Source organism: Zeugodacus cucurbitae, chromosome 3 (genome assembly GCF_028554725.1).
Source record: "Zeugodacus cucurbitae isolate PBARC_wt_2022May chromosome 3, idZeuCucr1.2, whole genome shotgun sequence".
In the NCBI taxonomy this organism is placed as follows: domain Eukaryota; kingdom Metazoa; phylum Arthropoda; class Insecta; order Diptera; family Tephritidae; genus Zeugodacus; species Zeugodacus cucurbitae.
In genome coordinates this window covers 15605006-15632316 of record NC_071668.1, presented here as the reverse complement: position 1 = coordinate 15632316, position 27311 = coordinate 15605006, and the positions used below count along the sequence as shown (strand labels likewise).

Genomic DNA, 27311 nt, shown 5'->3' with positions numbered 1-27311 from the left:
CGGCTATAACCGCGTAAGCGGTTTCTACGCCAGTTAAGAAGAAGAAGAAGAATAATTCTGAGTTCGGTTGCAACAATCGCTAAACGGATACGATGGTCCGAAATATCAGAGTGTATACGATGTATCTGAAGCTCAATTAAAATGTGTGTTAGAACAGTCCAATTCCTGGCCAATAATGAAATGATGAATCTCTTAGAAATTCATCTCTAAAACATGTTCTTTAGTACAATAGCAGTAATACTCGGTTAGGTTAGGTTAAAGGGTAGATCTCCGCAGCTGCAGAGTACCTCACTTAGACAGATTCGACTGTTCATTGTGACATCCGGATCTCTGAGACCTTTATAATGCGACAAAGCGCTTAGACTCTGTGATAAAGTTCTTAAGTCGGCTAATGTCGATTTCAGTCACTTCACTGGGTTCGCCGAAGATATGTCTACCGAGGTGCTTTAACCTAAGTCTGGCGAATGCTGGAGATTGAAGGAGGAAGTACTTGGATGATTCCTCTTCGCCTTCCTCCAAACAGCTTTGGCAACTTGGGTTCGTAAAACTAAGCCCTTTGATAAAAATCCCACTCTTTTCAGGACGATCCCATTGGCAATAAGATTATATTCACGGACAAGGATTCGCTTACATCCAATACACATTTGACTTATCAGATTTTTAATGATACCAGCGAATTGGTGCGCCCCGATTGCACCGCCTACGAAGCGGATCATACTGGAAAAAGGAAGTCCATATTCAGTTGTCGTAAGTACTGATGAGATAAACTTGAATACAATTGCAAGTTCCCTTCTTAACTTTTTCAGAGATTTTATTTGCGCGCAATGGCATTCTAAGTCAATCATCGTATTGCTTCAGTTTAGTGGCAAGCGACAGTACTGTCAATACGAATACAATAAAAACAGTAAGTTGTTCGTTGATTTTGATTTTAAATATAAAGGTTAACTGAGACATTCCCACAGGCCAAAGCAAACATCTGCCTACGCACCGATCCCAATAAGATACACGAGGCTGATCGTCCGCGCGTCTTGGAGTTGCGTCAACAACGCGGCATGAGCCGACGTCTGACCAACACGGCAGATGAGATATTAACTAGTGGAGATGTAGGTTTCTTGGCCCAGAGTATATTAAGCACATATCCCAAGGACGTCTCCATTCATCGCACAGCCATGGCATATAGTCGTGTAGCACAACCAGAAAACTATCAGAGCTTGATGGAAATGTCAGAGGTGCGTTTCACTATCGCTGAAGATCGTAGTGGTGCTTTTGGCATAACATCGTCAGCGGGAATCGTCTATGTGAAGGATACCACGGCATTGGAGCAATCACCAGAGACAGTTTACTTGTGAGTATTAGGTTGGATCTTAATATGTATCCCAACTTCTTCTAAGATCACTTAAACCAGCATTTAAGTTGGTCCTCCTTTCTGAAAACTGAGCTCTAACTATGAGTCTAAACTCGAAACTCTTCAATTAATAGTTGAGCGTAGGAAGTAAGTAGAAGTAGTAGAGTTCTAACTGAGTCTAACCTCGAGATTCTTCAATTAAAAGTGGAATGTAGGACTTAATTAGGGAGGATTAAGACTATTTAAACCCATCTCCCTTCTCTTGAACTATAAAATTAATTCACATGCTATTTCCCTCGCAGCCTTAACATCACATGGCACGACGCCTACCAACGTTCGTTCGTCGTCAATGTGCATCTCGTCGACGGTCAGGCCAACAATGCAACCTGCGAACATAAGACCAAATCACGCAGTCAAACTTGCGCACAAATTAAATACCCAAAACAATGTACGAAATTTTGTGGACTCGGCACAAATGGTGGCGCCTGTATATGGCGCGGTTCCAATGCGGGTTTCTTCGGACGCAATTACGCATCCTGTGTGCCCGACGCCACATACTGTCCGGACAATATTTGCGATCCATTAGAAGAACTGAATACATTCATTTGTCCACAGGACTGCGTGGGCGCCGGTAAAATTATGGGTCCACACACATCGAATAATAATAAACGCGGCATCTATTCCGCTTCGGGCACTTGCACCTGCGAGGATAACGGCAAATGCTTATGTGCGCCACTCGACGATGAAGAGCCACGTCCGAAGCGCAAACGGAAGAACGAAACCAAGTCGGTGGATGTCAATAAATTTACTAAATTTGGTGGTTTGGATGTCACGCAGACAGCACACAATAATCTAAATGGTGGAACCATCGAGCAGGATGCTATGAGCATACATGTGGCAGGCTTTACATGCGGCAGATCGTGCATTCTACTCGCCATCACATGTCCAATTATACTGATCGTCTTGATTATCTGTTTAATTGCTTCACAACGAAGTCTTAAGCGTCGCACGCGTGGCAAGGAAGCGCTCTCGCAAAAGCCATCAGGTGATTGTGATATACGTAACGGCGATGTACCGTTAATGCAGTTGGAATGCGGTTTGGCTAAATTCGATACAGCCGACTCCAAATGGGAGTTCGAACGCGGAAAGCTACAGCTGGACGTGGTACTCGGTGAGGGTGAGTTCGGCAAAGTGGTTAAGGCTTATGCATCCAATATTGCTGACATACCCGGTGTAACTACGGTGGCCGTGAAGATGCTTAAGAACGGCGCCAATTCGGTCGAATATATGGCATTGCTTTCGGAATTCCAATTGCTACAGGAAGTCTCACATCCAAATGTGATTAAGTTGCTCGGCGCTTGCACGAAAGGCGATACGCCGATGATTATTATTGAGTACGCGAAATATGGCTCGTTGCGCAGTTATTTACGTTTGAGTCGGAAGATCGAGTGTGCGGGTGTGGATTTCACAGACGGTGTAGAACCGATAACTGTGAAGAATATCTTATCGTTTGCCTGGCAGATTTGCAAGGGTATGGCGTACTTGACGGAGATTAAGGTAAGGAATAGAGATATGATATTTAAACTAAAAAATGACGAACAAATACGAATCTCGACTTTCCTTACTTCTAGCTGGTACATCGTGACTTAGCTGCCCGCAATGTCTTACTGGCCGACGGGAAAATCTGCAAAGTATCCGATTTCGGACTGACACGTGATGTCTACGAGGACGATGCGTATTTGAAGCGTTCGCGTGATCGGGTGCCCGTGAAGGTAATTTATGTAGTATGAGCAATTAAAAACAATAGCTAATAAATAACACTTATATTTCCCTTCAAAAGTGGATGGCACCCGAGTCTTTGGCCGATCATGTCTACACGACCAAATCAGATGTGTGGGCTTTTGGAGTGCTCTGTTGGGAATTGATTACGTTGGGCGCATCACCATATCCTGGCATACCACCACAGAATCTCTATCATTTATTGAAAACTGGCTATCGTATGGAGAAGCCGGAAAATTGTTCGGAAGAAATGTGAGTAGAAACAGCAGAATTAAATAAAACTGAAATTTATTAAATCTTTCTATACTCCCAAACACACAGTTACTCCATTGTGCGCACATGTTGGATCGACGATCCGAACTCGCGTCCGTCCTTTAAATATCTGGCCTCACAATTCGAAAAGTTACTCGGCAATAATGCCAAATATATCGAAATGGAATCGAGCGCTATTTCGAATCCCATGTATTGCATCGATGAGGCCAAACTGACCGGCACATCACAACCGGATTTAACTGCATGCCTCGAACAGCAGCTGGGCGAACCCGAGTCGTTGGATCATCTCTGGCAGACACCGAAAATTTGCTATGACACACAAGAATGCCCGAGTAGCCGCGAATTCTCGACAAATTTCAGCATGGAATTTCAACAACCACCACCACCGCCCGGCTATGACGTGCCACGTCCACTTATCGAGGCGGCCACCACTGAGCAGACCTTACGTTATGAAAATGATTTACGTTTCCCCTTAAATATACGTAAATCGGTGTGTAATGCCAGCATCACGTCGAATAGTCAAAATGGCAGCAGAGCCGGTGGTGGTGGTGGTGGCGATGTAGATGGTGATGGCAACAATGCATTGGCGGCACACTATTCGGTGCCAGTGAAACGTGGACGCTCTTACGTGGATATGACAAACAAGACATTCATACCCGATAACTTGGATAGTGATGAATTTGAGAAACATCTCTCGAAAACAATCTCATTTCGATTTTCTAGTCTACTGAATTTGAAGGAACAAGATTTGGGCGCGGTTTAAGACTATACAAGAGTACTAGATGTGTATTTGTAAGGCTTGAGGGGTACAGGGACGGTTTTTTATTTAGAAATTTGTTTACTTATAGCATCTAATAATGTATATGTGTATGTAAAGTAAATTGTTGATTAGTTTTAGTTCATGAATTTATAAAATTAGTTAAATTATTTGTGTTTAAGGAATTTGGAGGTGTTAGAGGTGGAGAGGCTAATTTTTTATAAGAAATCTCGATGTATAAATGTTTAAGTGTGTATGTGTGTGTGTGTATTTATAATGACTTTAAATTAGGTTTGGCCGTATTAGTTGCCAAAGAGAATACTCTGGTAGTAAAATTTAAATATATTTTTTTAAATAATTTCTAGCAATTTTAAGCGTAAATGCCAAAAAAATTTAAAAAAAATATAAAAATATTTTTTTTATTATACAAATATTTTTTTTAAATTTGTATATAATTTTTTTTAATATATAAATATTTTTGTTTAAATATATAAATAATTTTTTTTAAATATATTTATTTTTTTATTAAACTTTAGCTAAAAATAATAATTTTTTTAACTATTGTAAATTATTGCACAAATAAATGATTATTTGCAACTTTTTATAATATAGTATAATTAAATATTTATACTAGCTGTATGTATTAAATTATTTATTATAAAGTATGAATTATAAATATAATTACATACAAATATCTACTAAAACTTATTAAACATTCCTATCGTTAAGCACAAAAAATTATATAAAAAATATATAGCGGGATTTTTACGCAAAAAACGAAAGTCCGGCAAGTCATGATTTATATGCCCTATTTTTATTGATTAAGCTTTCCTATTGTACCTACATTAAAATAAAAGTTATATAAGATAAAATAAAGATATGAGAAATAAAATTAAATTCAATATTTTATTAAAAAGTTAAGTTATGTTCGACTGAATTATGTTATGACCGCAAAAGTAGAAATAGATAGTGAAATGAAGGCCAAAGTCTGGTTGAAAATGCATATCTCGCTTAACGATATAAATATTAGATAAAATACCTGAGCAAGGATAACCCAGAAATAGTTCTGAAGAGTGGGATCTACCAAATGGACTCAAATAGCCAAGCTCTGAAAGTATTCATCTATTCGGGTATCTTAAAATGTGAAGGACCTATCTAGTACGTTTCAATATACAAAGTCCGTATATCTACATATGTAGAAAGAATAAAACACAAGTTACTAAAGCCATTTTAAACTCTTCGCCCATCCGTGCCATGTACAAAAAACCTATATGGGGACGGGGCCACTGCCACTTAAAAATAAATCAAAATATGTCCTTCCTTACCAAATTTTACCTTCATTGCTTTATTCATGGATTAGTTTTGACACATTTTAGGTTTTCGGTTTTAGTCATTGTGTGGGCGTGGCAAGGATCCGTTTTTCAAAAGCAACACTAATTTTTACTGCCCAGTTTTTATTCCTTACGTACAGCTGCAACCGAAACCATTGGTTTTCGGAAAAGTCAAAAAAACAGCTGGTATGATGAGGATTGTCGTCTCGCAGTGGAGAGAAAACGGACTGCCTACCTCGCAATGTTGCGATCGACCGCAACACGAGCGGGATGGGAAAGATACCGAGAGCTGAAGAGGGAAGCGAGACGCATTTGAAGACAAAAAAAGAAAGAGGCCGAAATGCGTGAGTATGAAGAGCTTGACAAGCTGGCCGAAAGGGGTAATGCTCGAAAATTTTACGAAAAGATCCGGCGACTAACTGAAGGTTTCAAGATCGGAGCACACTCCTGTAGGACCCCCAGAGGTGATCTAGTTATTGATGACCAGAGTATACTGAGTTTGTGGAGGGAACACTTCTCCAGCCTGCTGAATGGCAGTGAAAGTACAACACCAGATGTTCCATTGCCCGACCGTGAAGAAATTCGAATAGCAATTACCCGCTTGAAGAACAATAAGGCGGCGGGGGCCGATGGATTACCGGCCGAGCTATTCAAATACGGCGGCGAAGAGCTGATAAGGTGCTTGCATCAGCTTCTTTGCAGAATATGGTCGGAAGAAAGCATGCCTGACGATTGGAATCTCAGTGTACTCTGCCCAATACACAAAAAGGGAGACCCCACAATTTGCGCCATTTACCGTGGGATAAGCCTCCTCAACATCACGTATAAGGTTCTGTCGAGCGTATTGTGTGAAAGACTAAAGCCCACCGTCAACAAACTGATTGGACCTTATCAGTGTGGCTTTAGACCTGGAAAATCAACAACTGACCAGATATTCACCATGCGCCAAATTTTGGTGAAGACCAGTGAAAATAGGATCGACACACACCATCTCTTTGTCGACTTTAAAGCTGCTTTCGACAGCACGAAAAGGAGCTGCCTTTATGCCGCGATGTCTGAATTTAGTATCCCCGCAAAACTAATACGGCTGTGTAAGCTGACGTTGAGCAACACCAAAAGCTTCGTCAGGATCGGGAAGGACCTCTCCGAGCCGTTCGATACCAGACGAGGTTTCAGACAAGGTGACTCACTATCGTGCGACTTCTTTAACTTGATGCTGGAAAAAATTATAAGAGCTGCAGAGCTAAATAGAGAAGGTACAATCTTCTATAAGAGTGTACAGCTACGGGCGTACGCCGATGATATCGATATCATTGGAAACAACACCCGCGCCGTTAGTTCTGCTTTTTCCAGACTGGATAAGGAAGCGAAGCGTATGGGTCTGGTGATGAACGAGGACAAGACGAAATATCTCCTGTCGTCAAACAAATAGTCAGCGCATTCGCGTCTTGGCTCCCACGTCACTGTTGACAGTCATAACTTTGAAGTTGTAGATAATTTCGTCTACCTGGGAACCAGCATTAACAGGCACTAGGAGTTTTCGAGAGAAAGGTTTTGCGGAAGATTTATGGTCCCTTAAGAATTGGCAACGGCGAATACCGCAGACGATGGAACGATGAGCTGTATGTGTTATTCGACGACATAGACATAGTCGCTTTCGCTGATCGCTTTGATATATATAACTCTATAACTAACTCGTTAAGTTTTAGAACTCACAAACAACCGTTGTGTGAACTAGATATAGTACTCTCTTAGCAACTTTGTTGCAAGGGTATAAAAATCATAATTATTGAAATTAAAGGGGTACTGATAATTATTTGGACCAACCTAAATCAAACTTTTTTGTAAATAAATAATGAAGGGTAAACCGAATAACATTTTTTTCAATTAACCATTAGTCCCGTTTTAATTTAATAATTTTAATAATATTTTAATAATTTGAGTTTTTTAATAATATTTTAATAATTTTAAGATTTTAAAATATTTTAATAATTTTAAGATTTTAAAATATTTTAATAATGAAATATTTGGCTTTTTCAACTATTCTATAATTCCAATTCACCATAACCACCCTGTGTTCTTAATATCTCTCCAAATATTTTTAATTTTTTATTTCAACCCCCAATCAGACAGCTGTTAGCAAAGCATGTATGAAAAGGTTCTTTTCGTACTTGGCTGATACCAGGAGCGGCAACCAACAATAGACAACAACATAAAAAGTCTAATAAAAATTAGTTAAAATGACTATTTTAACGCGTATCATTACCTCAAACTTGCCTAAACGCTTTGGTGCACTTAAAACATTGCAACAGGTGAGTAAATAGTAAAATACTATCAAAAAATCATACAACAAACCCAACACTAGGTTATGTAATTTTTTATGTTATCAATATTAATTAATTTGCTTTTCAATGAAAAATTACAGGTTGGCTATTGTACGCATCTGAAATATGCTGAACACAAAGCGATTGAGAGAATACGTAATATTGGTATTTCGGCACACATAGACAGCGGTAAAACTACGCTTACCGAACGTATACTCTTCTACACCGGTCGCATTGCACAGATGCATGAGGTGCGCGGCAAGGACAATGTTGGTGCTACTATGGACTCTATGGAATTGGAGCGTCAACGTGGTATAACTATACAATCGGCAGCCACTTACACAATATGGAAAGATTACAACATCAATATCATTGATACACCCGGTCACGTGGATTTCACAGTGGAAGTGGAACGTGCATTACGTGTTTTGGACGGTGCTGTGCTGGTGCTATGCGCTGTGGGTGGTGTGCAGAGTCAAACTTTGACTGTGAATAGACAAATGAAGCGTTACAATGTGCCGTGCTTGGCTTTCATTAACAAATTGGATCGTACGGGTGCTAACCCATATCGTGTGCTATCGCATATGCGTTCAAAAATGAATCATAATGCCGCTTTCATACAGTTGCCAATCGGTGTGGAAAGCAACTGCAAGGGTATCATCGATTTGGTAACTGAGAAAGCTATCTACTTTGAAGGCACACACGGTATGGAGCTGCGTTATGATGAGATACCGCAAGATATGCGTGCAGAATCGGTGGATCGGCGACAAGAGCTTATCGAACATCTTTCGAATGTAGACGAAACACTAGGTGAACTATTTCTGGAGGAAAAAACACCAACTGAGGCGGATATAAAGGTGCGTAGTCTTACATTTATGATTTGTGTGTTGTTGAGTAAAATATATTTACTTTTCTAGAGCGCTATACGCCGTACGTGCATTAAACGTACATTCACGCCTGTTATGGTGGGCACTGCATTGAAAAACAAAGGTGTGCAACCCTTGCTAGATGGTGTGCTCGATTACCTCCCCAACCCTGGTGAAGTTGAAAATGTTGCTTTCATTGAGAAAGAAGGCGAAGAACCCGAGAAAGTCATACTCAATCCCGCACGCGATGGCAAAGATCCGTTCATCAGTTTGGCATTTAAATTGGAAGCTGGTCGTTTCGGTCAACTAACCTATTTGCGTTGCTACCAAGGCAAACTGCAAAAGGGTGATAACATCTACAATGCACGTACCAATAAGAAAGTGCGTGTAGCACGTTTGGTGCGTTTACACTCGAATAATATGGAGGATGTGAATGAAGTTTATGCTGGTGACATTTTTGCGCTATTTGGTGTAGATTGCGCTTCTGGTGACACATTTACCACCGATCCTAAAGGTAACATTTCCATGGAGTCAATTTTTGTGCCCGAACCGGTTGTATCCATGGCTATCAAGCCGAATAATGCCAAAGATCGCGATAATTTCGCTAAGGCTGTGGCGCGTTTCACAAAAGAGGATCCGACATTCCACTTTTTCTATGACCCCGATGTGAAAGAAACACTCGTATCGGGAATGGGTGAGTGCATAATTTTTGCAGCCAAAAGTATCTATATTAATATATATGCCACACGTAGGCGAATTACATTTGGAAATTTACGCTCAACGTATGGAACGTGAATACGGTTGTCCCGTAACACTGGGCAAGCCAAAGGTCGCATTCCGTGAAACACTTGTGAACGCCTGCGAATTCGACTATCTACACAAGAAACAATCTGGCGGTTCTGGACAATATGCGCGTATCATTGGCGTTATGGAACCATTGCCTGCCGATCAAAATACGGTGCTTGAATTCATTGATGACACTATGGGTACAAATGTACCCAAACAATTTGTGCCTGGTGTTGAGAAGGGTTTCCGTGAAATGGCCGAACGTGGTATGCTCTCGGGACACAAATTGTCGGGCATACGTTTCCGTCTGCAAGATGGTGGTCATCACATAGTGGATTCAAGTGAATTGGCATTCATGTTGGCGGCGCATGGTGCTGTAAAAGATGTCTTCCAAAGTGGCGCATGGCAAATTTTAGAACCCATTATGATGGTGGAGGTGACAGCACCAGAGGAGTTCCAAGGTGCGGTCATGGGACAATTGAGCAAACGTCATGGTATTATTACGGGTACTGATGGTGCTGAGGGTTGGTTTACCGTATACGCGGAGGTACCACTAAACGATATGTTCGGTTATGCTGGTGAATTGCGGTAAGATGTTTGAAATTTTAATTTTGAAACGATAACTTTAATAAATTTTGTATTCATTAATGTACAGTTCGAGTACACAAGGCAAAGGCGAGTTCACCATGGAATACTCGCGTTATTCGCCATGTCTACCAGATGTGCAAGAACAATTGGTGCGTCAATATCAAGAATCACAAGGTTTAGGACAGGACAAGAAGAAAAAGAAGAACTAAGAGCTTCATTGGTGTAATTTAAATATTAATTAAATTAAAAGTAATTTGTAAGAGCATATAGCTATTTGTGCCGTAATAGTTACTACTGTGTCAACTACACAGTTTGAACGATCATTGTCTAATTAGGTTTTTTTGTTTAAATCATTATTTAAAATATATAGACGAAATGTTAATTTTTATACAACTGTGATACAGATAATAAAAAGTGACAACAGTAAGCCATGGATGTGTGGCTGAAAAACACTGAGAAAATTTTGTTGCTATTTTATTTTAAAGCTCATATTTTAGAGGTTTTTGTTGTATTTTTTAGTGACTATTTTCAAATATATTGTAAATGTTATAAATATTTTATTTAGTTCAGAGGCTACATATTGAAAAACCGAATACTTGATCAAAAATATGTCACTGACAGCTTGATGTTCACAAATGCATTTAGGGTTGCCAACAAAAAGTATCTTGGCATATTAATTTTTGCATTAAAATTCGACATATTTAATTTTCGTTGACTATATTAACTATATTTAATCGAAATCAATGAAGAGTTACCAATAATCCTAAACAACAACGGAAATAATAATGCAAATAAGCACATTATCAAAATTTACCCCGATTTACTGCTTGCATGATTTCGTGAACAGCCCTATTATCTCATTTTTTTAATTTTCCTGACTATATGGCAACACTGCCACATATTTTCTGCACTTCTCTTTGCTTATCACAAATTTTATATTTTTACGGGCGTTGATTCAATTTTTTATCGCTTTTGCGTCGAGAAGTTTTTGTCAAAACGCGTCTGCTACAGCATATAATTAAATCGTTGACTACTTCAACGATTTCACAACGCCTTTCAACTTCAGCTGTGCAATTAGCAAATCAAAAAGCAATGGTTATCCAACACAATGTTAAGGGTTATGAGGAGTTCACCAAATTGGTAGAGGAATTGGAATCGAATGCCGATGGACAACCGATTCATGTGCTCTTCAGCGGTGGCAAGGATGAGAATGGACAGAGCTGGTGTCCTTATTGTGTGAAAGGTAAGTTGTTGTTGTTGTGCGCTAATGTTGTCTAAATGTTATATGCTTTAATATGTACTTTAAAACTAACTTCCAGCTGAGCCGGTTGTGCATGATGCACTCCCCAAAGCTGCAGAAAAATCGCATTTTATTCACGTGGATGTTGGCGAGCGTGCATAGTAAGTACTTGTGAAATGTATATATATGTATGTATATGTAAAATAAGTTGTTGAAAAACGTTAAGTCATGCTTATTTATCATAATTCATTTTTGTGATTATCTCTTCTGTGTTTGAGATAATAAGCACCCCAAGTGTTTAGCTACACTTTAAGCATATTTATTACAAGTATACGTAAAATGAGGTCAATTAAATTCTTATTATATTAACAAACCACTAAATTACAAACTAACTACATGCTGCAACATGGTATGTGCTGCTTAAACATTACTTTTTTGTATCCCTTTATATGTGTGACAATCTAATATCTCAACTGATTAAATATTTATGGTCTGATAATTGGCAAAACGTCTAACTAACATTATTAAATAATTAATCACAGTCTCGTCTCTTTCAAAACAACCATTACTTGTATTAACAAATTTGTTAAGCTAAGTGTTGTTGCTTTAGCAAATAACTAAGTTTTATGGCAAAATAATGCTTTCATTTTAGTTGGAAGGATCCGAATTGTCCTTTCCGCACTGATCCCAGACTTAAAATGGTTTGGGTGCCTACACTGATGCGCTGGAAAACACCATTACGCATTGACAGTGAGAATGTTACCAAGAAAGAACTTGTAGATATGATCTTCGATGAGCCAGTCGAACAAAATTAGCTTTTACATATAAAATATGATGTTGCCAAAAACCGAGCGAACAAAAATTCAATTTACGTTGTTTGAAGAATTTAACTTCTTAAGCAAAAAAATGTTTAAAATGTGATTAATATACTATATATATATGAAGTATTAGTGGAAGGCAATTTATATGTAAAATATTTTAATAATAAAGCATAATTGTTTATTACACAAGTGGTGTGATTTCTAACGCTAAAACAAGTGTTTCGGTGTTTAATCATAAATGAAAGCATTATTTGAAGTGTATGTATTCTGGATGTTTACAAAAATTTTTGTATAAAAAACATTTGCTTCCCCATACTTGATAAACTCTACCAAAGAGAGTGTTTTGCGTACCGTTTTAGTCGGGTCAACTTAACTGAAACGAACCCGTACTAATATACGGCTAAGTACTGTTAACTCAACAGCATTCCTTCCAACACATTTTATGGCGTAAATTTTGCACCCCAACAACAACAACTCACTTTAGTATAAACCATTAAACTATGATAAAAATTAACCAACGATGATGCGTGATTTTTTTTATCAACTCATACAGTTTCAAAATTACTACTTTTTTACTAAAATTGATATGCAGCTTACCTTATCAAGTAGAGATGCTTGATTTGCCTGCTTATCAGCTTGTCATAAACACTTCTATTTCTTATTCTTACTGCTTAGCATTGTAGATTTTCGATTTTGCTTGCTTGTTTAACACTAAACCTTTAAACACTGATTTTTTGTTTTTGTAAACACTAATTTTCATTCACTAATTTTTCCTTATTTTTTTTCTAAATTTTCACTTCCAGCTGGAAGGACTTGAATTGCCCATTCCGCAAGGATCCCAACACACATTTGATATTTTTACCAACACTATTGCGTTGGAAATCGCCACAACGCTTGGATGGTGAACGTGTCAGCAATAAGGATCTAGTGGAAATGATATTCGAGGATGAGGATTAATTATTTAGCCAGTGTTTCGTGTAAATTTTTGCAAATAATACGCGTCAAATGTATACTTACTTGCAAATTGATATTAAATTTGCATGGCGTTAATATGTATGATTGCTTGTGTCGAACGCGATATTTAATATAAATTATATATATTTACGTAAAAATTTAATTAACTATTTTGGAATGTTTTATTTGACTTTCACCGATTAATTCACGTGTGTGTGCGTTGCATAAATTAATAATTACTTTTATATTTTTTAATTTCCACCATTACTACATGTATGTTGGTCAATTGTGTGCGCGCATTTGGTGTTAACAACTTATGGAAACGATGATAGTATTGCACAAGACTCGCCAAAGCAAGTTGTAACAACTGAGAGCCTGTTAAAAGTGATGGGAATGAGAGTAATACTTCGCGATTCAACTCCTCCAGTGACTTCTTCCAATTCGCGGAGAAGCTAGCGACTAATGCAAGACTGCGGCGCTCTTGCTTGCGCAGCTCATCCATTTGTTCCTTTTCGAAGTAGTGCTCACACTCTTTCACGAATTGTATAATGCCACCAAAGTGTGGCGCTAAGATTTCTTCAACATACTCAGCGCTGCGTGCATTCAGCTGTTCACGAAATGATTCAGCTTCTTTCGAGTTGTCGCGTGTATGCTCCATGAGTACACCAAGCACCAGATCGTAATTGTTTATGAGATAGATCAATTGTTCTTTGCGTGTGGGAAATATGGCGGCCATACGAAGTATAAAGCATTCTACCTCATTCTGTAGTTCGAGTAATAAACGGCTGACCAGCTCGTTGGGGAAATGCTCCGAAATGCCTACAATAGCAGCGGAAAATTCAGCATAGCGACGCGTGATCTGTGGGGGAGATAATAAATATATGTTTTTGTGAGTTATAATGTCAATAAAATATTTTTTGGCTACACTCACATAATGAGGACCCATTTCCTTGCTAAATTTCGTGGGATCACAATCACGTATGCTTTGTATATTCAAACGGAACACATGATCAAAACGTGGCCAAATGGCAGCTTGGAGTGAGTCCCAGTACTTATCCAAAGCGGGTACGCAGCGTTTGTGACACATTAGTTGATAACGGAATATTAATTGTATGCAAAGAAACATTGCTATGGTGTCGAAGCAGTCCTGTATATTGGTCTCTAAATTTTTCTGAATTTATTAAAAGTTATTTACATTAGAAATTAATTATAAAAAATTTTAAATATTTATACTTACAATCATTAAAGTTAGCGTCTTGCCCATAATCTGATTGAAGAGATCTTGCGCTTGCGTGCCACGCACCATAAAGAATTCCGTAACAAATAAATACTCACGACAAGCATTGTCCACGAGCGCATATTGTTCGGAACGGAATAACGCTTCGAATGTGTACTGAAAAAATACAATAATAAAATAATAAAATAAAGGAAAATTTAATAATAAATATATTTTACACACCCTATTCTTCAACTGCGCATGCGGCACGATTATAGGCGCTTCCAATTGTTGATTTAAGATTTCGCCACGTTTGCCAATGGTAAAAATTGTGCTTTTATGTTTTAGACTAGTTGTTTTGGAGAATAAACCTTTGGAGACATTATCCTCTATACCCATAAGATCATCTTTAGTGCAAGATTCCTCAAATTTCAAACTAGTCAAACGTGAGGAGTAACTCTGCAAATATGTTTGTATAGAAATCAGAAAAATAAAATATATAATTTTTACATAAATACCTTAAAATAGCTATAATAGATTTTACTCATCGTATCGATGTACTCGCTGCAAATCTCTTGCGCCACTTGTCGCTCATTCGACAATATGAATTCGAAAAAGAATTTATGCTTCAGCATAGCATTTTGTGGTATTTGATAATTGGTCATTGGTTTGCGGAATTTGTAGATTTGCTCTAGCAAATAGTTTCTTATTTTGGACATTGCCTTCAAGCGCAGTTTATGCAAAACATCACTAACATCACCCGTCGATTTGGACTCTTTGAAACTCAACTCTTTTACAAGCGAAAGTTTATGATTCAGCACATTCAATTGTGTACCAAAGTCTTTTTCCGTCACTGGTGTTTCCATTATAATTGCGATCATCTCCTCCGATACAGCCATATCCTCGATGAATTGTGATAGCTGCGCCTTCACCGATTGTCGATTTGTTAGCTGCACCGACATTGCCACCGACTTTTTCTGCAGCTGCGTTATTTCACTGCTTATATTGCTGAGTACACTTTGGAAATTCATTAGCATCGTTTCCATGCGCTCCAACACATCATCACATTCACCAATCTGATTGTGTAGACTTGCTATATTTTGCGATTCCGCAATGTAGTCTTCAATAGATTTGTTTTCCACATCTTTGAATTCCTTCTCAATTTGACGCGAATACTGGCGTAGGTCTGTGGTATTCTTGAGTATTTCACGCACTTCTTCATTGTCCAACTGTTCGGTTATATTGGACTCTGTCGCAGTCATGCTCATATATTTAACAAATTTTCAATGAATTTGTGTGCGCGATTTTGTTTTTATTATTAGAAATTTGTTTATTATCACAAATTGTACAATTTTACAGCTTTTGCTGCATTCCAATCAGAATTTGTCAGAAACTAACAGCTGTTTGTCAGTGCAGTTGAACAGTTAGAAAATATTGCGCAGTAAATTTGTGTGCATGCAGTTGTTTGTATTATATATTCTTTTATAAATGAGTCAATAAACTATTACCAAAGAGAAATGAAAAACAAAAACAAATATTTTATTAAATATAACTCTTATTCACTTTAGAGTTATTAGCGAATTAATAATTTACTCAAAATACAAATATTGGAATGATGTGGCAACTATGTATATCCTCATGTGACAACTTATATGCGGTTATTCCGGTAAATGGAAAAATGAATATAAAACGTTATTAAAATTTTATGGAATTTGTAAAATGGTTAAAAGTTTGTATGTGCATATATATACAACTATATAGACGATAATTATGAAAATTGCGTACATTTATGTTTGTATGCACGTAAAAATATTAGTAATTGACTATCAGTAGAATAACAACAACACAGTCAAATACCTGTTATCTTCTAAACTCCTCAATATACGTGTCTGGACATGTCGTACTCATACACACAGCTCCTTTTAATTATAAGGAAAATGTATGATTTGTGGCACTTAAGCCTCGTTAAATTAAAATGATACATTTTACTTAGAAATTATACAATTTACTGCTAAAATCGAAAACAACTAAGATGTCAGTGAAAAAATGTTAGTGAAAAGAAAAAAGGAGAAAATCTAAAATATGACAAACAAAAATCATAAAATGTAGTATGTTGTAAAAACGCTAATTAAAATAAAAAATATATAAAATTCAATAATTTAAACATTGTAATAAAAAACGAGTCACATGTGCAGCCAAAAATAGAAATTCAAAGTGAATTCAGCAAATATCACATGTGATAATTATGCGTAACGATTTTATATACTTAATAATTAACAACTGCACGTGCTAGTATAATTAAGCTTGAATTACAAAATGTAGTATTTTCCAACTGTTTTCGGCTGGAAGCGGAAATTCAAGTTGTGCGCAATTCATTGAACTCAGTCAAAGTAACAAACAGTTGACAAAAGAGAGTCTTCTGGTCATTTAATGATAGCAGTTACAAAAACATGTGTAGTACTCTACTTACATACATTTGTACATGCATATGTGTATAACGTCACCTTATCTTCTTTCTATTTTAACGTATGAATTATCAATCAAAAAGTGAAATTCCTTTTTATTTACATACGCTTTATGCTGAAAAGAGCAACAACAATATGTAAAAAACGTATTGCTGACGCTTACGTGTATTTGTTTAACTAATTCGTAACTTCATTATATGTAAATATGCATGTAAACAAGTGTATGTTCAGTGCCTTGATGTTCGATGGGGTTGTGAAGCGCAGATTAACTTAAATAAATATGTTGAGATTGCAACGAGTAGCAAATAGTAGCATGTTTAACAAATTTTGAACAATAATAAGATAATTTAACATTAAAGTAAAATGCAAACAACAACGGCACATACAAAAATACGGAAGTTTGGCACAACAAATGCCAACGAAAGTGCACTAAATGAGCAGGCAGGCGCGTGCTTTTTTTATATGGATGTGTGCAGGTGATAAATACTCACGCATACAAACATAGAAATATGTATAAATGTATGTATGTATGACCGTTTCCGACCTACGAGCTTGTATCACCGTACTAACCGCACAGTGGTCAGAATTGTTACTTCTCGTCTTTTGCTTTTACACTTTTTTCGTATTTTAGCACTTTGCTCGAATTTAAATGTGACAACAAAAACGTTTACTAATAAACAGTAACATGCATATGTGTAGTTGTGGTTGTGGTTGAATGTGCGCATAGCGTAGAAATGGTAGCATTTCCAGTCTGCAGTTGCTGGACATTAACATGGTGTGTACATTTTATTTTAATTTATTATTTTGTTTGCTTGTATTTATTTCTCATTTTTCATATTTTCACAAGTGTTAGTTGCAGCCGCTTAAATGGGGTTTAAGAAAGTATGAATATTATATTTAACAAATTTAGTCATAAACGCGAGCGCGGCTTCTTGTAAAATCATTCATGCCTTGGACGGCATACGCAATAGCACGGCGCGCAATTTAACGGATTATTATTATATTGGATTAACGTGGAGAGGATATTTTGCATAGTAAAAAGAATTTAACAAACACTCTTGAATGCTATAGTGCTATAAATAATTTCCGAAGCTGTAGTAGTAGCCGTAGTCGGTTCGTGTTTTAAATTTACCGTTATTATTTGGACGTGCATTGGTGTCTCTACGTGCAGTAGTAAAAATCGTGAAAAATGCGTTTTGAAATCTATGCGTTGATAATATTTGGATTATTCTACTTCTCGGAAGGTACGAATCAAGCGAATTTACTCAAAAAATTAAGTGAACTGTGAAATAAAAAGTGAACATTAAAAATGTATTTATATGTGAAAGATGTGATGAAAAACGTTAAGGATTGTATCAAAAAAGGATATCAATATTTTTAATTGAAATTAAAGTTATAAAAAGTGCTTTACATAGTGAAGTGACTGCAAATTATATGGCAAAATACCATACATATTAGACGAAACAGAACCTGTGACTGCGAGTGAATTATCAAAGACATTAGACATTTCTTTCGCAATATTTAAAGTGAAATTGTGAATTATAAATTATATTTTGAAGGACTTAAACATACTTAGATAAAATAAATAAAATAAAGGACTTTGGTTTGAATAAAAAAAAAATTGAAACCGCCCATTTATGTGTCTAAATATTATAGATTGCCAATTAAGTAGACTCCGCCAAAGTTTTTTCATCTAAATATTTCCTTGAACTCCAACATCCATTTAAAATTCCTACCATTCCTACACCAACCTTTCATGGAGCTCACAGCTCCACAATATTAAATTTTCATCCAATTTTTTTGCGAAAATAACTCTCACTAAATACACTTTATTCTCTCTATTCGGTAGGCAAGCCATGTCCGGAAAAGACGCGTCCACACAAAACGCGCTGCGAAGCGTACTACAAATGCTTTGAGCTATCTTCCAAACGCCATGTTTGGGTTCCCGAAAAATGTGAATCCGGTCTGATATATGAACATAATCTTGGATTATGTGTATTACCCGATGATGATTGGGAATGTACACTAGGAGTTGGTACAGGAGGTGACAAAGTAGCGGCTAAGCTGGCAACGAAAGCTGATTCAAGTCCAAGCCACAAACCAATAGCACTAACAAACAAGTTGAAAAATACAGAACTACATATTATAAATAATAAGCATGAAGAAGATGATGATGAGACTGATGCTGCAATATCCTCATTGAAAGAAATACACCACGACAATGATATGGAAGTTATAAGCCAAAGTAATATAAGCAGTGAAGAAGAGAGGGAGACTTTTCGCGATGATATTGAAATAGAGTCCAGTGGTGATGGTGTTGGTGAACTAATGGAAATGGATGGTTTTCTGCAAGTGGAAAATCGTGAAGCAGATGAACACGAAGGTGTTGAGCAACCTAACGAAGATGATGAAAACGAAATAAAACCCGAGACAGTGACGAAAAAGTCTAAAATTGATCCGAAATTAACAGCACACTTGCAGCGTTTATCACAATTGATTGATGGACTGAAAACTCAATATCAGAAAGAAGATGAGGAACAAACGGAATTACGACCCGATCAGTTAAATGCTTTTCTGGCACATTTTAATATACAAAACAAATTTAATTTGATTAAACCTAGCTTTGAGGCGAATTCGAAAGAAAAAATAGATACAACAACAACTACTGAGGCGCCAGAGTCCACTACACAATATCTCAAATATGCGTCCAAGAATAAGACACTCTTGCAAGAACATTTAGATAATAAACTTAAACCGGAAACAAAAGTTGTACTCACCAATGCGCTGCCGAAACGTTACGATAACACAGGTTATTCGAATTCGCAAATTGTCGTAAATCGTCCAGAAGGTTCGGTGCTCTTCACATTGCCGCATTATGGTAATGAGCACTCCGATTATGGTCACAATTCACCGAAAATATCTGAGGAAACATTAAAAACTGTATTGGAATTATCGAAACAAATGATCGCCACACAAAACGTACCGAAAATAATACCAAATGCAGGTTATTATGCGCAGCCACTAATACAACCGCTCTTCTTACCCGCTTCAGCATTTCAAACGCAGACGCAGGGGAATCCTTTTGCGGCATACTTTGGTGGCAATAACAATAAAAATCAGCAAGTGGATTACGATGAAAACGATAACAAGTTTGGTCAATTCACAGGCACTTACAATAATCAGCTGACAGCACATAAACAGCTACTACGTCCAGCCAGTAGTTATAGCAAACCCGGTAATACTATCATACACAACAATGTCATACCGGTGCATCTGATGTCCACGAATTCGGGTGAAAAAGAAATTGTCGACAGCTACGGCCAGAGTTTAGGACTTTATCCACCACTTAACAATGAAAATCATAACAGTTATCAAAGCCACTACGGCAACACACATAATTTTGTAGATAATAAATATCTAGCTAGCCTCACCACCGAGCGGCCACAAATTTCCACCACACCAGCGCCCAGCTATGCTGCGCAATATGTACCATCATATGCCACAGAATTGGGTGCGACCACCACACGGCCCAATGAGTATCAACCCACAGCGCCAACACTCACCGAATACTTTTCACCGAGTCCACATTTGAATGAGAACAACGTTAACAAACTGTTTCAAACCAACGACCGCTATCCGACCGTACAATACGATGATCTACCACGTCCGTTAAGTTTAGGACGACCGTCACTCTTTGCGCCACACATCGACACACATAAAATTAAGTTACGTCCAAATGGTAATAAATTCGAAAGCATGGAGATCGAACCGGACGATTATAATGACAATCATGCGCGTCCACTGCCACAATTGTTCACTTACAACTATGACAATGATAAAACGGATCAATATGAGGAGCCGCTATACAGTAGCGCTGGCACAAGTGGCAATAAACACATCTATATGCCACGTCCGTCGGCGGGCGCTGCGGCTACACGTCCCACTTATACAAATGCGGCAAATAAGTTGAAACCTTACAATACACACACGTCCGCTTCGTTTGCTGATGGCACACAACTAGTGAATATGGGTGGTAATTTCGTTAGTTACGATGTCTTCCAAAACACCATACTACCGCTACTTGGACACACGCAAACGCTCAATGAATTAAATAATGTTGAAGTAATCACTTGCACCACCGGCGTACGTCAACCGAACACCACCGATTGTACGCGTTATTATGTGTGTAGCAAAAAGGATGGGAAAGTGCTCTCCTACTCGTGTCCACCATACACCGCTTTCAATGCACAATCGCGCATATGCGACGCACAAACGTATGCTGTATGCACGCCAGATGCGATAATCGGTAGTTACACGGTGTCAGAGAATAAACGTTTGCAATTGGAAGCGTACAAAGCGCTGCAAGATGCCAAGCGTCGGCAAGAGCAAGCGCTCAAAGCACAAAATCTGGTGAATTTACTGCAAAAATATGGTGGACAAACGCAAGCGTCGATGGCGGTAGATGCCAACGACGAGGGGCCGGCTGATGATAGCGATGAGAAGCATATACTAGATTCGTATGTGCAGCAAGCGGCCGCAATGAATGTCTACAGCACAACGCCCAAGCCGACGGCGGCGGCGCCTGTAAAGAAACGTAAATACTATTGCAAAGAAGGTGATAAGATTGCGGATCAAACCTCGGCTAGTAATTACTTTGTGTGCTATAAGAATGCGCAGGGTATGATGAAAGGCCACAAGATGGCTTGCACGAAGAATTTGATTTTCTGCTCGAAGAATTCCATGTGCACGCTAGCGAGTAAATGCGCGTAATGAAGCTAATAAAGCGGTAAAACTGACAAGTCATTGCAAGCAAGAAGGAAGTGGCGAAATGTAATAACGTTGATTTTGGTGGGCGAATGCGTAACGGAAACGGAATAATGCAAAAGGAACTGAGTGCGCAGGCAAATGTCAAAAGTGAGGAAGTTGGTGTTGCCAGTGTTTTTGTTTTTTATAACGATGTTTCTAATAAGTCGAAATCTTGTGGATTTTATTGCTTATTTTTTGCGTATTTTTGCAACACTGAAATTGTCTTTTTTACCTTTTTTACGAGTGTTAAAGGATTTAAAATACATTAGTGTTGAAAAGCGCAGAAAAAATTGTAAAAATATTTGATAAGTATGCAAATTTGAAAAAAATAATAATAATTATGCAAATTTGTAAAAATATTTATTTAATTGTGGAAATTTTGTTACAAATATTTCATAATTATGAAACTTTGTAAAAATATTTAATTAATTAAGAAAATTTTTAAAAATATTAAAATGCAAATTTTGTAAGAATATTTAATAATGATGCAAATTCGTAAAAAATATTTAATCAAATAATTAAGAAAATTTTGAAAAATATTTAATAATTATGCAAATTTGTAAAATAATACGGAAATCATGTTTAAGTTTGCATAAATTTCATATATCCTTAAAGGAAAACCAAACAAAACTACTATTTTGCCAAATTTATTTATTACACATTAGCTTATAGACTATTTATTAAATTATTTAAAAATATTTATTTAAATAAATTATATATTATATTAAGAGCGACAAATTTTGTACTTGTTTGTTCAACGAAATGTACTTAATACATATTTATAAAATATTTGTACATACATAAATAAAGTAAAAGCAAAAAAAAAAAAAAACTGCGAAACATATAACTAAAAAGAAATTTGTTTTATATTTTAATGGTGTTTAGTAGATTTCTTTTCGCTTTTCATACGTGTAGTATAAACTGACCCAATGAACCCTTAAACTAGTTTGTCACACTAACCAAGTAAGTACTTTCCTTCTCCGTCGTTACTAAGATTAAATATAAACACCGGACATTTCATATACATATATAAATATTATATGGACACAAATTAAACAAATAATTTCATTTCTTGCTACCACTACTCTACTTGTACATCATATGTATGTATATTGACAACTCGTTACATTTTTGGAGGCAGCACATACCGGTTTATAGCCATGTCGACGAGGTCATAAAATAAATAAGGAACAAAACAAAGTAAAGGCAAAATTAAAAAAAAAAAAAAATCATTATGCTTGGAAAAGAAATTAGAAAAAGAGATAAAATGTTTAAGAGACAACAAGAAATGCAAAAAAAAAACAAAAAATACAACAGTAGTAAACTGCTATGATTTATGTGTATGTATGTATGTTAAATTTCACTTTTTATTATCAAGTACGCATATCTCATTTCGGTACATTAATGCGCGTACATGAATGCACGTTTTAAGCTTTAATGAAATTATACAATGTGTGAAATGTTTGCACTTACAAAATTCTCACTTCCAGATGTCTATTGAAATGCTGTATTTGGCGGCTATCAGCACTCACTCACTCTTGTGTAGCAATAAAAGTCGTAATAGTTAATAGTTATGTACATATCGCTCATTTACTTAAATAGTGTCACAACTCAAAAAACACGATTTTTGAGTTGAGTATGCAGAAATGTGCGCAATTTCAGTGTCCATATTGTATAAAAATTTCATTCCGATGCGTAGAGAAATAAACCGTGAAATAAGAATGTGCCGTTATTAAACTTATTTTTTAACTACAATAACGACACTTCTCAGTTGTGCCAGAATTAGGCATGGATTTTTATCTGAAAGAGAGACATATTTTGTGTTACAACACATATGTATTGTCATAGAGTGAATTTGGTTTTCTTTTCAGAAAGGACGACATATTTCGTATTACAATGATATTGGTGAAAAGTAATTAAATTTTTCGTATTGATTTTTTTTCAACAAAAACGACACATTTGACTTATGACGGCGAAATTGATTTATATTTTTCACAAATAACGACACAATTCAAGATGGGCCACGTTTATGTCCAAGAAAAAGCATTAGTACACTCTATTTGGTCCATTTATGCTCAACATTGTATTTAATATATTACAGGCCACTAGATTTGTCAATAAACAGTTGGAAATTTTCTATATTTGCTAAATAAGAGACAATTAAAAACTTTAAATCGCTCTCCTGAAAAATCGAGCGATATGTACTTAAGAAAATGAAATAATACCGACTTATGTTATTTTTAAAAATATTTTTATTACAGAAAACATTTTTTAAATATTTGAGTCGAAAGTATTTTACCTACAAACAATTTTACAAATATTTTGCGTTTAAATTGCACATTTTTTGCACACTAAAATATAATTAAATTAATTTTCACACTTGTTAAGCGATTATGCAATTTATTTTAATTACTTTCATATTTATACACTAACTAACCAAGTAAATAAGTTAAAACTCAACTTGCAATCACATTTCCCTAGTTACAATATTGCGCAATATATTTTCAATTGTACACAATCCTTTTATATTGTTAACAAGTGGCAGCACCACCCTTAGCACACAAGCGAACGTACCGAAAAGGAAATAATTCACTAGTTCCTTGTTTCCGTTATACGCACATATGCAGTTGCGCCGGCATTTTGAATAGTCATCGCGTCATTTGCGAATTCGTCGTGGTTTTTCCATTTTTATAACAAATTAAACATTGCTAATGCTAGAAAAGTGCATGCAAAGTGTTGTTGGAAGTGTAGTGCATAGTTTAAAGTTGAAATATTAATAAGAAGTTGCAGTATAACGTGTAAAAATGTGTGTGAAAATCTTGCTGGCATTTCAGTGTAAAAGGTGTATGAGAGCAAAGAAAATTGTGCGTAATTGGGGCAATTATTATATTATAAAAGCGTTTGTTAATAAATAAATGTGCGGTGTGTGTGTTTTTAAGTGTTTTAAGTCATTGCGCTCTTAAATCTAATCCAATAATGTAAATCAAAGCAAAGTGCAATTGGCAAATTGTGCCAGAGGAGCCCCAATATGGCGGCTACAGCATTCGTGTCTATTAATACGTGTGTGCATATGTTTACATGAATGCATGTGTAAGTGAAAGGTGTTATGTTTGTTGATGAAAAAGGATGATTCAAATAAATGTGAAATATGTTAAATGTATTAAAGTAAAATATAAAATAATTGGTAAAAAATGCGATTAAGTTTAATAGTAAAATAGTGTTAAATGGTTAAATATGCCAAATTCAAATATGTTATACATACATATAAAAGCAAAAAATTTAAGTAAAAATTGCGTTTAAGCAAATACTAATCGTTTAATAGTGAGATATGTTATATTTATTGTTATAAAAAGGCAAAAGGCCAGTTGTAAAAATGCATTGAAGCGAATCGATTTATTAAAATAGTGTAATATATTAAATCTTTTATTAAAAAAGGCGAAGCCAGTTGTAAAAAATGCATTTAAGAAAATTTAAATCATTTAAAAGTTAATATATATTTTTTTATTAAATTTTTCAAGCAAAAAGGTCAAGTAAGAAGTAAAAAAATGTGTTTAAGTTTTCAAGGGTTTCAAATTCAAGTCGTTTAAACGTGAAATATGTTATATTTATTAGGCAAAGCCAGTTGTAAAAAATGCATTTAAGCAAATTCAGTTCTTTAATATACAGTTGATCTCCTTTTTGCACGGTTAACTGGGACAGTAAATTACTCGTGTAAAAAAAAACCGTGCAAAAAAAATCAAATTTTTATATAAAACTCACTAATGGGACCAATTTAAGAAAAAAATCGTGCAAAAAATAGAAAACGTGTAAAAAAGATCTAATTTTATACATGAAATTCTATCTATTCGTACAGTGAGAATTTTCACTGTTTTTGTTGTTATAGACTTTTCTGGTATTATATGTATGTACATATTACTGTTAGAAGGAACAAACAACAACTATTCTAGGAATGGTAAAAAAATAATAATTTTCAAAGTTCCGTCATTAATCGCTGTGTCTTCTTTTTTCTTACTCTTCATACAACTTCATTTATTTGTTTAAGTATTGAAATTGTTGCAACCTTTTCACTGACTTTCGAATCTAAGATTTGTAATTGATTTGTGAAGTATTGACGGATGGAATTTTGATTTTATTGCAAAAAAGTATACAATTAAAATAAAAAATCCGTGTAAAAAAAATAAAACCGTGTAAAAATGGTAACTGGAAAGTGTTCAAAAACACCGTGTAAAAAAAACCGTGTAAAAAGGAGATCAACTGTATTTAAATCAAAAATGTAAAGTAAAAGTGAAAATTGCATTTAAGCAAATTCAAATCGTTTAATAGTTATTATTACAAAAAAGGCAAAAGGCCAGTTGTAAGAAATGCTTTTAAGCAAATTCAATTCTTTTGATGATGTGATATCTTACTTTACCTTAAAAAAGAAAAATTCGTATGTGAAATGTTATAACCAAATATTAATATTAAAATAATTCAATAATAATAATTATTAAAGCAAAAAGGTTTTTTTACCTTAAAAAAGAAAAAAATCATATGTGAAATATTATAACCAAATATTAAATATTAAAATAATCCAATAATAATTTAAATTACTAATTGCTAGTACCAACACCTCCTTCGCTTTGCTGAAAATTAGAACCTTGAGCGTATATTGACGACAGGTAAGGTGAGTACAATTTAATATTAATATTTTCATTTAACTTTTTAGCTTGATTTTTAATTACCAATTTGTATTGTAAAAACTAAACATATTTATTTACTGATTTCGCGCATAGATTTGAATGTACATATATACGTTATTTTGGCATTTCCTCAATAAGTTTGACATTTTTCACTGAACATTTTCTAAATTAGATAACATAGATATTATAATAATTAAAATATTAAAGTTTTTAAAGTAAATTAAACTTTGCAGATAATTAAAAATTTACTGGAAATGTATTTTTGTTGTCTATCAAATATGGCAACAAAATATGTTTTCTTATTGATATTTTTATCACCACAAGAAAATCAGCGTGTTGTATTTGTAAGAAATTTAATTTAACTATGTGTTGAATTAAAAAAAATATATTTTCATTAACGCGTACATTTTTGTAGAAAGTGAAGTGTTTAAATATATATTTATAAGACCAAATATCGTAATTGATTTGGAAGTAAATATTAGTTCAGCGTTGTTGATATAACTGTAACATACATAATTGCGTGTTATTGTAAGAAATGGACTTATACATACACACATCAATTTCTTATGGTAAACACTTCTCAATAAAAATATTTATGTTGTTCCAACAACATTAGCAAACGAAACGTGATCATATAGTTAGCTATTCAAGTGTGGCATCAAACATATTGTGCATACTTCTATCTATGAGTTGACACACGACCAAACAGTTAGCCACACGACCACTATATACTGTATCGACACAAATATATTTGCATACATATTTGGTGGTTTTGCTGTTAGTAATAAGTAAAAAAGTCCTAATTTGTTGTTTAACAATTTTTACTAAATTTAATATTTTCATCAAATATACAACTGAAATGTTTATATAAAACATATTTGCATTTACACACATTACTATTTGCTTAAATGTTGTTTGAAGTTGAAGTGAAATTTTCTTTTACTACAAAGTCAAAGTTTTTCTCTTTGACACAGGTCGGTTTTATTTTATTTTACTTTATATTTTTTTCGTTTATTTGTTTTATGGGTATTTAGTATAATTACATGTGTATAAAGTCGCTCACCTTAGATATAATAAAAAA

At 35.4% G+C, this 27311-nt stretch overlaps 5 protein-coding genes and 1 long non-coding RNA gene across 7 annotated transcripts in view; 5 read left to right on the top strand and 1 right to left on the bottom strand.

The window, feature by feature from the left end:
• The window catches only part of LOC105218371 (proto-oncogene tyrosine-protein kinase receptor Ret), a 45692-nt gene extending 41157 nt beyond the window's left edge, over nt 1-4535 (top strand). The window contains exons 4-10 of the mRNA XM_054227304.1: nt 582-747; nt 807-904; nt 963-1345; nt 1648-2902; nt 2977-3117; nt 3186-3376; nt 3446-4535. Coding sequence (XP_054083279.1) covers nt 582-747; nt 807-904; nt 963-1345; nt 1648-2902; nt 2977-3117; nt 3186-3376; nt 3446-4160 — 2949 coding nt within the window. The 3' untranslated portion in view covers nt 4161-4535. The remainder of the gene's footprint in view (nt 1-581; nt 748-806; nt 905-962; nt 1346-1647; nt 2903-2976; nt 3118-3185; nt 3377-3445) is intronic.
• A 3087-nt stretch (nt 4536-7622) lies between these two features.
• LOC105218370 (elongation factor G, mitochondrial) lies at nt 7623-10510 on the top strand. Its single transcript, XM_011193912.3, has 5 exons — nt 7623-7797; nt 7911-8666; nt 8727-9369; nt 9428-10049; nt 10117-10510. The coding sequence occupies exons 1-5, from the start codon at nt 7726-7728 to the stop codon at nt 10256-10258; spliced, it is 2235 nt and encodes a 744-aa protein (XP_011192214.2). The 5' UTR covers nt 7623-7725; the 3' UTR covers nt 10259-10510.
• Nucleotides 10511-10949: 439 nt separating this feature from the next.
• Nucleotides 10950-13227, top strand: LOC105218368 (thioredoxin domain-containing protein 17). 2 transcript variants are annotated; one of them, XM_011193909.3, is made up of 3 exons: nt 10950-11292; nt 11369-11450; nt 11942-12299. In XM_011193909.3, the coding sequence occupies exons 1-3, from the start codon at nt 11142-11144 to the stop codon at nt 12102-12104; spliced, it is 396 nt and encodes a 131-aa protein (XP_011192211.1). In that variant the 5' UTR covers nt 10950-11141; the 3' UTR covers nt 12105-12299. The 2 variants fall into 2 exon arrangements, with proteins under 2 accessions (XP_011192211.1, XP_011192212.1); XM_011193910.3 differs by lacking the exon at nt 11942-12299 and adding an exon at nt 12914-13227 and having other exon boundaries at nt 10954-11292.
• LOC105218369 (vacuolar protein sorting-associated protein 52 homolog) lies at nt 13211-15705 on the bottom strand. Its single transcript, XM_054226621.1, has 5 exons — nt 14799-15705; nt 14524-14739; nt 14302-14457; nt 13996-14235; nt 13211-13923 (listed from the first exon to the last, which is right to left on the bottom strand). Exons 1-5 carry the CDS (start codon nt 15546-15548, stop codon nt 13294-13296), a joined length of 1992 nt encoding a protein of 663 aa, XP_054082596.1. The 5' UTR covers nt 15549-15705; the 3' UTR covers nt 13211-13293.
• A 1931-nt stretch (nt 15706-17636) lies between these two features.
• Nucleotides 17637-21762, top strand: LOC105218366 (uncharacterized). The gene is made up of 2 exons (XM_011193908.3): nt 17637-17989; nt 18595-21762. Exons 1-2 carry the CDS (start codon nt 17935-17937, stop codon nt 21513-21515), a joined length of 2976 nt encoding a protein of 991 aa, XP_011192210.2. The 5' UTR covers nt 17637-17934; the 3' UTR covers nt 21516-21762.
• A 1670-nt stretch (nt 21763-23432) lies between these two features.
• Nucleotides 23433-25273, top strand: LOC128920123 (uncharacterized). Its single transcript, XR_008470254.1, has 2 exons — nt 23433-23634; nt 25203-25273. It is a non-coding gene; the product is annotated as an uncharacterized LOC128920123 (long non-coding RNA).
• The last annotated feature ends 2038 nt before the right edge of the window (nt 25274-27311 follow it).